Source organism: Felis catus, chromosome X, assembly GCF_018350175.1.
Source record: "Felis catus isolate Fca126 chromosome X, F.catus_Fca126_mat1.0, whole genome shotgun sequence".
NCBI classification, from domain to species: Eukaryota; Metazoa; Chordata; class Mammalia; order Carnivora; family Felidae; genus Felis; species Felis catus.
The window spans coordinates 33,851,093-33,865,262 of NC_058386.1; the positions used below are offsets into that span (position 1 = coordinate 33,851,093).

General features: G+C 40.4%; 1 protein-coding gene across 1 annotated transcript in view; it reads left to right on the forward strand.

Moving 5' to 3' along the window:
• The first annotated feature begins 3,841 nt into the window (after window positions 1-3,841).
• OTC (ornithine transcarbamylase) overlaps window positions 3,842-14,170 on the forward strand; it is a 62,272-nt gene continuing 51,943 nt past the window's right edge. The window contains exon 1 of the mRNA XM_004000400.5: window positions 3,842-4,083. Coding sequence (XP_004000449.1) covers window positions 4,007-4,083 — 77 coding nt within the window. The 5' untranslated portion in view covers window positions 3,842-4,006. The remainder of the gene's footprint in view (window positions 4,084-14,170) is intronic.

Sequence of the window (14,170 nt, forward strand, 5' to 3'; positions counted from 1 at the left end):
ACTAAGGAGGGCACTTGTTGGGATGAGCACCGGGTGTGGTATGTAAGTGATGGATCACTGAATTCTACTCCTGAAACCAATATTGCACTGCATGTTAACTAACTAAAATTTAAATTAAAAAAACCCAAAGCGGCTTGAACAAAAAGGGCATTTATTATTTTATAGGACACGGTATCTAGTGGTAGGGAGGGTCATGAGGTTGGTTGATTTTGCAACTCAGTGATGTCATAAATGACCAAGATTCCTTCTTTCTTGCACTCTGGCAAACCACACTTCATTCTAAGGCTGCTCCTCCTCACGGTCACAGGATGGTTTCTGGTCTCACACTGGGATACGTGCTTTTTTTTGTTCTTATCTAGTGTGAGATAGAGCACCAGTGACAATTTCATAGGGCTTGTAACTCAAGTGTGTACTGCATGCAAATGTTTTACATTTCCTAGGATTCTAAAGATTCCATATAACCAGCTATAAAAAGTATTTATGTAATTACTAACACTGAAATAAACAGAGTTTCTCACTGCAATCACAGCCATATGTCTTATTTGTACAGAGCTCAAAGTTGCAATAGATCTTTGGCAATAACTATGCTGAGGTTGTTAGACACTGCACTTCATGTTTGGTTATCATGTTAAAGTTTAGCAAGTAGTGTAATAGCTCACTTTATAAAACCTTTATTTAGACAGGTGAGGACCCGGAGGGTGAAAGGGCAGTCAAGTGATTGATTTGGCCAAATTTGCTATCTGTTAGCAACCCAGCCAGAGATGGCATTTGATCTTCAAGCATCCTTCCCATAATTCTTTATGTCACGTTGATTCCCCCTTCGATGCCTGAACTTCACTAGGGAAACAGTAGCAATTTCAAAGGAATATTTCAAGCTCATACATGATGCTTATAAGCTTTAAATGTCAATAAACTAACAGGGGCGCCTGGGTGGCTCAGTTGGTTAAAGCATCTGACTCTTGATCTTGGCTCAGGTCATGATTTCATGGGTTTGTGAGTTCAAGCCCTGCATTGGGCTATACACTGTTGGTATGGAGCCTACTTGGGATTCTCTCCCTCCCCCCCCCCACTCTGTCCCTCCCCTGCCCACACTCTCTCTCTCTTTCTCAGAATAAATAAACTTAAAAAAGAACAACTTTTTTAAAAACATCAATAAACTAACATTCTTTATATCCTCAATGGTACCATTTGGCCATTTGGAATTTTAGGCTCAAATGTCAAATGACAGGATATACTTGGAATCCTGGAGTCTCATTTACTTTACCATTTCCCTTCCCTCCACATCCTATCAGTTGTTCTGATAGGTGGATTCTAATCCCTAAATCTTTCTCGCATCCATCCTCTGTTTTCTATTTCCACATCCCCAGTATGTGCTCACGTCCTTGTTCTAACACAATAACCTTTGTCTCTGCCTCCACATTCTCTCCACCATACTTCTTACACAATGCTGCTGGATTCATGTTTTCACAACATGGCGCAGATAGTAACATATGTCCCCTTGTCTGCCCCAGCTCTAAAACTTTAATAATCTTCCTTATTTGACTATAGATTAAATTCTTAACCCCATAATCTGGCTTTCAAGGCCCTCAACAATCTGGCCCCAATATTCCTTTCCAAATCTAGAGAGAATCCTTTCCGGATAGGAGTGGTCGGCAGTGCTGTGCTCACAATGGCTTGCAAGAGCCCATCCTACACCTCTCCCCCAACTCCATGTTCAGTGATGTCACTTTGGGAGCTTGGATCTGGCCGTGGTGGGAGCATTTACACGACACAAATCCATCAATGCCACAAAGCAGAACTTTTTTTTTTTTTTCATTTTCTTTTCTGAAGCAAGGAAGCAGAGAACAAGCCCCTCCCCCTTGGTTAGAATGCCTGGCGTCAGAGCACAGAGACAAAATGGTTGACTCTGAGTGGGAAAGGATCCATCACTCCTATTTATCACTATTTCCCTCAGAGCCCACCTGGTACAGAGACCCAGTCTGAGATCACTGCACAACTGTTGGTGGTGGAAGAGAAAAATGAGTGAATGGAGGGCTGGGTGAAGAAAGCGAACTAGGTAGGGTGCCAAACCACGCAGTTAAAATGGAATTAGAGGAGTCATGGTGTGGGTCAATGAAAGCATGAACTCTGAGGATGAATGTCAAACCCTCTATGGTGCTCTTCCACATGTTACCCAGATACCGTCTTTTGAGAGTCAATGAAATTGCCTCTAACCTCATCCCACGTGTGGTGCACCTTTTATCTTCCAATCTCGCTAGGGGTTGTGGGTGGTTTCAGTTTTCTTAGTCTCCTCTGAGGGACTGAGCTCCTACCTCAGTAGAATTAGAAGGGTTTCTGAGTCGCTTTGGCATCTCAGAAATGCCACCTACTTTCTACACCACAGCACTGCAGACACTTGATTTCTCCCCAAGCATTGCTAACACGAGTTGTTTGTGTAGGTAGCACACTTGACTGGAGATACGGGCTTTACACTAGCATACAGTTTGACCTCTTTTCCCTCAATCTCACTGCAAACATTCAATTTCCTTCCTTGTATTACATAGAGCAATTTCACTGTCTGAAACCTATCCAACAACTGCCTCTTCAAAGATGCTTTACAGTCTTTTCCAACAAAGCAGACTTCTATTCTCCCACTTGGAACATTCACTCTATACCTTCTTACTCTTGTACCCTTGTGAACACTTGCCTCTGCCTGGAATATTCTTTCTGGAACAGAAGACTTAGTAAAGGTTTGAACAGTTCAGTCTTTCCCTCTCTGTCCCGCATCATTCTTTGTAAGTAGAAGGGAATAGCAATAAGATTTATTTCCCTGCTGACATTAATTATGACATCACAACCATTCCGGTTCCTGAAGTGGCCATAATTAATTTTTAAATAGCATATTTTTTTTTGCATTGCATAAACTTCTAGCGAGTGTTTACCTGGGTTTGCTAAAGTCACATAAATTGATCAGAAGATGCAGCCCTTTCTTTCCTGCCTCCCACCCTTCCCAGCTTAGAGTACTTTTTCTTCCCTGTGATATGGTAGCGCTTTATCTGGACCTCTCCTACGGGCTTGTGTTATGTATGCTTATTTACAAATATTATCACACTTACTGAACTGCAAACTCTGTGACAGTGAGATCATCTTCCTTCACTGAAGTTCCAGCCTAGTCCAATATCTGACACAGAACGGATTTTGAAAATATCTGATTTATAACTGTGGATGAATGAATAAATGTAAAGCATTGGAAGACCTCTTAGTGATCTGGAGAGGCTACCAGGGGAGGAGCGTATGGTATCCCCTCCCCACTTCTACTGATTGTCGGTTCCTGCTAGAATTAATAAGCAACTACTTGCTTATCGAAGACCTACTATGTGCAAGGCACAACGGGAGCTCCAGGACTGAGATCTTTTTATTATACCTCCCCACTCCAGCTTTTTGCCACCAAAAAAATAGCTCCGGGGCATTTCTTTCTGTTTGTTTTTGCGGGAAAGCTGAGACTTAGAGTTACAAATGAAATACCGTTGGAAATACTCCGGGTTGTCATGTCTACATCTGGGGTTCTGCACTGACGATTCACATTTTCTCAGTGGGTTATTTCTACGTACCTTCACAGAAGCCAGCACTGCAACTCCCTGCATATATTATACGCCCAATGAGTACTTGTCAATTGATTTTGTGCAAGTATGTGACAGCATAAATATATTATGAAAAATGAGGAGTCTGGTCACCAAAAGAATCAGGATTCCTTCTAAACAGACACACACACACACACACACACACACACACACACACACACACACACGCAGTGGTGGAGCTTGGCTTAAAGTGCAGGCATTCCTGTACCCTGACCTGCAGTATCTCTAACCAGGGGAATTTGATAAGGTAGTTGAAGGGTGATTTTACCTTTGCTCTCTCACTGCAGTTGAAAGCATTCTTAGCTTTTAGGTGGAGCCCACTGTCTGTCGACCTTGGTGAGGCGTTTTCAAGAGCATACAGTGATCTTCTTCATTATCAAAAGAAGATGCTGTTTAATTTGAGGACCCTGTTGAACAAGGCAGCTCTTAGAAATGGTCACAATTTCGTGGTTCGAAATTTTCGGTAAGTGATGGCCAGAGATTGGAGTCTGACTTAGGAACTATGGTGATAACTGAAGTTCTATTCTGCAAAGGAGCACAGCCTCGAAAAGGCGTCGTTTTGGAGGGTTTAGTGCCAGGCTCTACCTTTATTTGAGACAGCTGTCTCTAATTCCAGGTGAGCCTTCATTTCTCAGTCCTCTCTAATCAGATTTCAGAGGAGGCTGGGAGCAGGGGGCGCGGGGGTGCGTCACTAACCTCCTAGGGTGTAACAGGCTAAATGTTCTTGACATCTTCCGTTTGTGTACATTCTAAACGGGATCCTGGCTGAAGAAAAATTAGAACCAATTTACACAGGGTCTTCAGCTTGTATTTGGATTTGCTTGAAAATAATACATCATTCTAGGGAGTGGGGATTAATCAGTTCTTAAAAAAAATGAGACCCCAAATAACAACCAGATAAATATTTACAAAGCTTCTGCCAAGGAGCCTTATGTGTGATGAGGATAATGAAATTTTTAAAACAAAATCCATGTTTGGAATCTATCCCTGAAATTCTTGGTAGCATGTGAAAGGCGGCTGTTTCCAGTGAATTCTTTCTATGAGTTACATCCTGCTCTATAGTTATTGAGCACGCAGTGGGGGTGGTGTGGGGTGTGTCTGTGGGGAAGGGGATAGGGGCAACTAGCTAACTGAGGAAGCAAGGCCATCAAATGTGCACATCGTTGCCAGAAAGCTTCTACAGTAACTGCGTGTTAACAATCACATAGAATTTTCCCAGAGACTCTTTCCAACCAGCCTCAAAACAACCTCATTGACTTCCTAAAAGGAGAAGCTTCTAGTCTGAAGTTGTCTGAAGTTTTCTCCCACTGTGATTAAGTGGGTCTTTGACAGTGGCACTGAGTCCCTCCTCTGGGCCACCTGACAGCTCTGACCTCTCTGGACTGTATCATTAGCACCATTTCTTTGGTGAATAGAAGACTCTCAGAAGCCAGAATGACATTGTAAATGATACTGTAAATTGAGCTCATAGTATTAGACCTAGGTGGGACGTCAGAGCCACAGAATATTATTAGCCTTCTCTTATTTTACAGAGAAGGTTTATGAGGCCGAGAGAAATTCTGGGGTTTACCAATTAGTACTAGAGTTTGACCACATAACCCAAGTATGTGGAGGAAATCTCAGGTTTTGGAGTCTAAAGAACGAGATTCAAGGCCTGGTACCACCACTTTCTGGCTCTATCGCCTTGAGCAAGTCGTTAAACTTTTCTGTAATGTTGCTTCCCCTATAAAATGGGAAAAAGAGTAATACCTGCTCTGCTTACATCACAAGGTGGTTCAACCATTTGTTTAATAAATACTTACTGAGCACCTACTTCTGAGCCATGCTCCTTGCAAGGTGTTGGAGATACAGTGGCAAAGAAGGTACTTCATACCAGACACATGAAGTCACAGTCTAGTGATAATCAGCGAGATAATGCGCGTGAAAACTGTAAAGTGACAGACCAATGTTCATTATTTTATTATTCCATGTCACTGCATTACATCAGATAACAGTTTGATGACATTTTTTCCCATAGTTTTTAACAAAGAATCATCACTGAGCTGAAAATAATCACCTGAATGAACAGCCAAAGCTTGAAACTTAAACTTCTACTCTTCTTTGAAAATTAGTGATTACTGATTTTTAATGTTTATTTTTGAGAGAGAGAGAGAGAGAGAGAGAGAGAGCAAGTGCAAGCAGGAGAGGAGCAGAGAGAGAAGGGGACATAGAAGCCGAAGCTGGCTCTAGGCTCTGAGCTGTCAGCACAGAGCCCAATGCGGGACTCAAACCCACCAACCACGAGAGATTTTTTAAATAACGGTCACAAATTAAACGTTTGGAACTAAAACGTCTGCCAAATGTTGAGGCTTCTTTGGTATTTACTAATATGCTATCATCTACATCCAGTAGTCAGACCATAATTCTCAAAGTCCTGGCTAGCTGTCTCTCACAGTGAATGGGGCTGAGGCTAAAGCCTAGCTAAATCAGCCCAAATCTGTACCTACTATTTGAAAATATGAGAGCCTCGAATCGCTCATGCCATTAGGAACTTAAGAGCATAAGCCTCTCATGAAAATGGGCTGACTTTGAAACGGTGTTGTTCTCATGCGGCGTGGGTATTTTTCTTTCCAACTCTTTCCGTTAGCCGTGCTACTTGCCAGCTAGATGAATTCAGATTTGCTGAGGTCCAGTAAGACCTAAGGCCTTTGATGACCTCTCAACAACAGTGAAAACTCCCAGTCAACTCTGCCTGTATTGTACTTTGACTTTCAGCCTTCCACAGGGAGTCGAGTTCTTCCCCCCACCCCCGACCCACATCTCTTGGGAAGGGTGGAGGGACCTTGCTACAGAATATACCATGTGACCTTAACACCAGAGAGTGATAAGAAATGTGTGGTCGGTGTTTGGCAATGCCATAAAACGGGCACCGCACCGTTTTGAAGTGAGCAGCCATATTGCCATGGACAGGATAAAAATAACAGCTTAAGTGAGGCTGAAACCATTCATGCAGCCTCCTGAATCAATCATTTTTCGTCAATTATTATTTCTTTTTTTCCCCCAAATCAATAGGATCAGACACCAAGGCTGCCGAGAAGACCCAATCCATAGGCTTTTCATCTCACAAACAAGGCTCTAGAGCCTGGCGGTGTTTGGATAATAGACAGTGTCCTGTGATTTGTTGCCTATTAGGGAAACCACTTAGAGCTTTTAAAGAAATCACTAAAAAAATCTCTTTCTTTATCAGAGAAGACCAATTTGTAAGTGCAGTTCAATTTCATCTCACAAATAGAAATTTCTTCAGAGAATATTGAGCTAAGCCACCCAATTTTGTGGAGGTTATGGATTGGAGCGGAGGTGACTGGTTTTCAGGTATTTCATTCCAGACCTCTCTAAGGGCTTACATAACTCATTATGCTCCCTTCATCCCACACCCATGCTATCTGTACGCGTGTGGACACACCGATGAAGTGATTACAGGCCATCCGTGCTCTTGCCTAGAGGAGAGAAAACAGTCCTCTGTGATTAGTCACGTCTTCTGTCCTAACTGAAAATGAATGCCCTGTTAAAAACATACTTCCCGGCTTCACAAAACTATACAGGGTCTGAGATCAGGCATGGAAGGGGGTCATGATATTTCCCTTGGCCAACAATGAAATTTGGGTTTATTTCCGGTTTGTTATTTTTAGTAACGTAGTGATTTAACTAAGATAGAAGAAGTAGGGCAGCTACAGATTTTCAACAGTGTCAGGGTTCCAGACCTATAATAGCAGGTCTGCACAAAGCGAGCCTGCTTCGTTTCTCAGACGAGCGGAAGTTGCACCATTTTAGAAGGCTGACGATCTAAGATATCTTAGGAACCACCTAGTCCCCCCATTACAATAGTGATTTATACCACATGTGAGCATGTGGCAACAGTGAGAAAGGTTGCAAGTCAATTTTTAGTAATAAACTATTATTGTTAATAAAGTAAAGAAATTTGGACCATTTGTGCTTTTTTTTTTTTTTTTCAAATCAGTAGGATGAGATTCAAGGGTTTTGTGAAGGTAAAGTCAGTCTCCCTTGCATGCATTCCAATATTGAGATGGCAAGAAAGGGATGAAATTAAAGGCAGGCCACTGAGAATTCGGATGGCTCCAGTATGGCCTATGGGAAATCTTGTGTTTATAAACTTCACAAATGTTGCGGAAGACAAAGACAAGACAGATCACTGATTGTAAGTTCATTTTCTTAATTTTTCAGATAAAGAACTGAGGACAAAGATGGAAAGTGATCGTCCCGAGGTCAAAGTTTGACTAGGACTAGAATTTGAATAATTAAAACCACTGCTGTTTTTATTCCACTGCTTTGATTATTTTGATCCTTCCAAACTGATAAAGTTGGCCATTCTGCACTTACGCAGTATCCTTTTTTAAAATACAGCCAAGATATCTTAGTAAAGAAAGAAAAAATAAAACCAAGAACATACGCCTTAACGGTTGCATCAATCTGCAACATTAAAGAAACACAAAAATCTCAGCCATACGGCCCATTGACTACCCCCTTATGCCTCCAGAAGATAAAGTCTTCATCTCAAATTTTCCATGGGGATCAAAATATCACTTAACACTGAATTTTCTTCCTATTCTGGCAGTCTGTTTCTGACTGACCACATTTTACTCAAATCAAGCACTTTCTCTTCCAACAAAATACAATTATACAAGGGAACACATCCAGGTCTCCTCCCGTGCTCCAAACAATTTACCAGAGTTAGAAAACGCAGACTCTTGCAATGAAAGGCTTTATTCTGCCAATACAGAATATGCTTCCATTTTCTACCTAGGAAGATATTTGGGTAAAGCTAATACAAAGATCTACTATTACCTTGGCTTAACTTCTTAGCATTCAGTGATTTGGGGCTGAGAAATCTCTGTAATTATTTCTTCCAGGGATACAATTAATGTAAGGAACTAGTCTTGCCTTTTTCAAAAACTCTGGCTTTAACCAGACTGCAATGACAGTTTTGACAGAAAATCTGTACGTGGTTCCCATTGTTTCATCCAGTATTGGATCCTCCCTATTATGTGTACGAGAAAACCAAGTATTTTTATGGGAACACTAAAATAGTGATTCTGGCCCTGGTTCAGGCGCTCCAGAACCAGGGTAGGCTGACTCCAACTGAAGCATGAGGTCTCTATAAGTAGCCATTTATGCCAGTGGTTTTAGCTGGATAATTTGCGTGTGGGTTTATCACCAGAAAGCCAGAAATGCTTGATATAGACCAGGAAAAAAGCGGGGGGAGGCCTACGGCAGAGGTGTTTCAACAAAGGTACAACTGTGGACCTCTTCTGCTTTTCTCTACATTTTCAGCAGCTTAGGAAAGAGGTGTGGCAGCTCCATTTCAGAGCCAAGAGGAGGTCTATGAGGAGACAGTAAACAGGATAGGAACTTAAACTTGAACCATTGTGTTTGCCTTCCTTCCAGTGATAAATTTTCCTGGTTAGTTCCTGATATCTATGAAAAGCAGCAATTTTTCCTATGGGAACACTTCCTGCCCCACCTCCTGGATAGAACAGAGAAAGGCGGTGACTAGTCTAATGATTTTTCAATGGTGTAAACAGTATGACTCCCCTTCACTGGTTGAGATGCAATTAAAAAACATTTCCAGTTAATCACTCACATACCATGATAACCAGATGTACAGTATTTACCTCTCTACCCTTTTTGTCCCCAAGAGCCCTGGGGACTTAGTATAAAAGGGGCTTGTGGAGAGAGGGAACCAAAGTATTGGTATAGTTCACTATTATTGTACTTTGGGTTTGGCTCTCAGGGTGCTGTGGGCAAAAGTTTGTCCCACCAGATCCTCTCACCAGTCTTCCAGGTTTTTGCACTTGACTCAGACTGCTGTGCCTGAGTTCCGAGGTTATAATGCTTTTGCTTCATGTGCGTACGTCCAACTATTGTTCCCAGGAGTACAAATACTACACCAGAGTCATTGAGCCCTGGGGAATTTCAGCTTTACCAACACACTAGGCCACAATCAGTTTTCCTCCATGACACTCAGGCCTTGTGCTCAGCCTAGGCTACAGCCCATACTTGCTCTTCCCTCAACAATAATTCTGTTTTGGGGGCTCTTGGTGTGTTTTTTTTTTTGTCATCAGACTTTCATAAGGACATTGAAAACCCATCATGGAAAATCTCTCTAAATTAATTCTCAGAAATCTGCTGAATTCATTCTTATACAAATTGTTTTACTTATGTCCAGACACGTAATATCATTCATTCGCCCATTTACCTAGGAAATATTTATTGAATACCTACTATATCCCAGACATTGTAACAAGCACTGGGTGTACATTAATAAATAAAACAGGCAGGATCCCTGCCATCATGGATCATATAGTTTAGTGGGAAGATAAAAAGTAAGTAATATAAACAGACATATAAATACATATTTAAAAATTATGATAAGTAGCATGAACAACATGAAGGCAAAGTGGAGATTACTCAACACCGTCAGGGAAGGAATCTCCCAGGAGGTGGTGTTTAAGCCCTTGGCCTAAGGCTGAGAAAGCCAGCATCAAGAGCTGAGGGGAGAGTGTTCCGGACAGAAAGAATGGCATGTGAAGAGTTCTGCAATGAGAAAGCCTTTGGAGGACAGGCAGTCCTTCCTTTGCACGGTCCCAATATGCAGGGATTTCAATTACCACAGTTGAGTCAAATCACACCAGTCTTTTGAGTACACTGTTGATTTCAGCTGCCATAGTATATTAATTGTGAGCAGTTGCATAAAGGAAAAACTTCACTGCTCGCTCTTTTGCCCACAAATCACTATGTAAATGAGAGCTGCACATCATGATCAATGACCAATCGCATGACTTCTTTCAAAGTTTTGGTGGTTGCTCACTGGGCATCTATCATTCAGTTTACCTACAAACAGCAACGAGTGTGGTTGCGATGCCTTCTTTTTTCCCAATGATAAGCTTAGGTGCCACTTTATAAAAATGAATAATCGAAAGGAGGAATTGTCTGACAGAGATCAACGTACAGAAGAGAAATTAAAAAAAAAAAACCCACAACACTGGCAGTAAAATTTGAATCAAATGGGAATGCATTTATAGAAGAAATAATTTATGGTGGTATTGTTGACCCTGCTAATTGTTTGAAAGGCTGCAGCTATGCAGCCAGAGGAACTTAGTGAAGACAAACTTACCGACATAAATGAGGAAAGCAGTTGTGACACCGAGTGTAAAGATGTTCCAGAGGAAGTGACACCAGCAAAGCACTTCACATTAAATGAATTCTCAGAGATAATTTATAATATCGAAAGTGCAAAGGATAAAATGTTGGCAGGTGATCCAAACGTAGAGAGTATGGCAATTCACCAAAGCACAGACAAGATGTTTGCTCTATAACATATGCTATATAATAAGAAGACAGCATGCATGGTTCAAACTACTCTTGACCATTTTTTACAAAAAAATAAAACACTATAATTCTCAATGCTTCTAATGTTTTAAATTATGGCATAATAAATATATTTCACTTTTGCTAATTTTTTCATTTCCCTACTCATTTATAACTGACAAAAGGAGAGTACTAAATGTTTTGACAAAACATTAAAAGTCACAGAACAATTGTGATATTTCCCACTTATTAATAAAGTTGCTTTGCATGGTTGCAGATTTAATGGTCATTTACAGTCCCATACTACTATGCAAAGCCAGAACTATCTGCACTTTATGGTTTTTAAAAAATGTTTATTTATTTTGAAAGAGAGTATGAAAAAGAAAGAGAGAGCGTGTGTGCACACGCAGGCATGAGTGGGGGAGGGGTAGAGAGCGAGGGAGAGAGAGAATCTGTGCTGATAGCACAGAGCCCCATGTGGGGCTCGATCTCATGATCGCACGAACTGTGAGATCATGACCTGAGCTGAAATCAAGAGTCTTAACCTACTGAGCCACCCAGGCACCTCATCTGTATTTTTTTTAAGCTTATCTGCTAACATATATTGGAGATGCTATCCCAGGACAACAAAAGTGAAGGCAATATTATCAGTGGCTGCCGTATGGAGATTGGAGTCACAAAGAGTTATTCTTCTGATTACTTGTGCTCTAAGAAAGAGAATTTGAAATAAGGTTTCTGTTGCTATACACATTTTTAAATGAAAGGTCCGGACAAAAAGGGAAGATTCCAGCAGGATGTTGGTGTCTTCTTTTTATTTTTAAATTTGAGTCTGTCAATGGAGAAATAACAAGAGATGCATCTCACAATGCAATCCCAACAGTAGAACATTAACCCAACCCTAATCCCAACTTCTTCGAGTATAAGGACAAATCTGAGAAAGACCCCGAGACTTTTTACTTCTCCTAGTCTGTCTTCTGTTTAGAGAGCTGAAAGTTGGAGCTTTTCTGCAGTAGTTGAAGGTGTTGTTGAGTCTCCTCTTTGACCATTATTTTCCTGCTTCCTTTCATGAGAACCCAGGAGAAAAATTAAGTTCCATGCATAATTTCTTTTCCTTTTTCAGTTCTTTTTCTCTGAGATTCAACACCGCCACCAACCACTACCACAATTCCAAGATCCGTGATATTCTGTTGAATAAAACTTGTAGTCCCAAGAGTATTTAGAAGGAAGTAGATTGAGGGGTGCCTGGGTGGCTCAGTCAGTTAAGTCCGATTTCGCCTCAGGTCATGATATCACAGTTTGTGGGTTCGAGCCCCGCATCAGGCTCTGTGCTGACAACTCAGAGCCTGGAGCCTGCTTCAGATTCTGTGTCTCCCTCTCTCTCTCTGCCTCTCCTCAGCTTGCACTCTGTCTCTCTCTCCCTCAAAATAAATAAACATTAAAAAAATTAAAAAAAAAAGAAGGAAGTAGATAGACACGACACAAGCCTGCAAAGGCTGAGAGTCGGGGAGGGTGTTCAATCCTTGAAGTTTTGCAGTTTGGAGACTCAGCTTTTGTGGACTCTAAAACTGCCAGAAGTCTGAACTTAAGCTCTAGGCAAGAAGTCCTCAAAATTAGCATACCAGTGGTTTCTCCTGTTGTCAATGGATGTGAGTTTACCAACTATAGTGGTGTTTCACACATTTCTTAAATCCTAGGGAGCAGGGGTTTCCAGCAAAGTTTTTTTCTCTGTTAAAAATAATACTGGAGGAAGTCTTAAGCCATGGAATATTAATGCTTTATTGTAAGACACACAATCAGGAGAGTTTATCTTCTGTGATTTTATCTTACTTGGACCTCATTCCAGAAAGAAAAAAATATTTTCAAACATGCCCTCAATGTGAATTGGGAAAGTTTAAGCTGCCATGCCTCCATTTCAGGCCAGACATGATAAACTGTTTACAGACCCCAGGTCCAGTTGACTCTAAACAATTCATCAATATCAGTCAAAGGGTTTACTTCTTAACAATATCGGTACTTGTATATTCCAAGTGTTGCTTAGTATTATCACTAATTAACATCAGAACCAGACATATAACCAAAATGCAAATGTAAAAACACATTTTCTGCCTAAAGGCCATGTTTTTAAAGTTCTCAAATTTCTGAATACTATCATCCAAGTCTTGGACATAGTTTTCTAAGATTTTTACTAGAGTTCTAATGGAAGGAAGAAAATGAAGGTCTATTCTAAAACGTCTTTAGCCAGCAAAATATTTTTTGTATATTTACGAATTTACGTTTAAAATTTTGGTTCTCCTTCATCTAAACTTTTACATTTTTTTGTGTTCTGTTTTTTACACAATCTACCAGGGTAGTAACACACATACAAATAAGCAAACATACATCGTGGATCCATGTTCAAAATGTTTTATGTTATGGGTCTATAATAAAAATAAATTGTGGACCACTGCCTTAAAGAAATTTCCATTTAGAGAGTAGATGAATGACATATTTTTACAAGTTGAAGATTATGGTACATCTTTGAAGCAGGAATGTTGACCAAAATTTTGATCCACATACAAGCTGAAAACACTAATTTCTACAGATTGAATATGGTATTGGTATCCTATGTTAAATCAATCAATCAATCAACCATTAGCCAACTAACTCACAAAACTTCGATCTTTATGGAAGTTCCTTTCCTTACTAACTAGAATCTCTGAAGGGCTTAATGTCACAAAAAATCAACTGAAAAAAATATTCATCTATAGAAGACTAAACGAACCAATCAACTCTGCCAGAAAGTTGGGGGTTTAGTGAAAGATTCTTTTGTCTAAGTTATTTGATGTCATGCAGTGGAAACAACAAATTGAGTGAATTTGTGATTTTCCTACCTATCTTGTCACCATTGCAAAAAGACATATAGAAATTCCCACCAGAAAATTTACTCTTCATCTCAAGCAGCACAAGCTCTTTTCTTAAGCTAGAATTCAAGCATGATCATTTTGTGACAATGGTTCTGCTTCTAGTAAAATTAATGTTTAGCCCATGTGGTGAACCACAATTTGCCCTTCATTATTCACAATTTCTAATGGCATACAATATAATTATTGTTAAATAGAGATAACACTAGGAATAACAAAAGAATAAATGTTTTCAATTTTAGATACTGATTACCCCCCAAAATAATTATTGCCATCACAATGTAA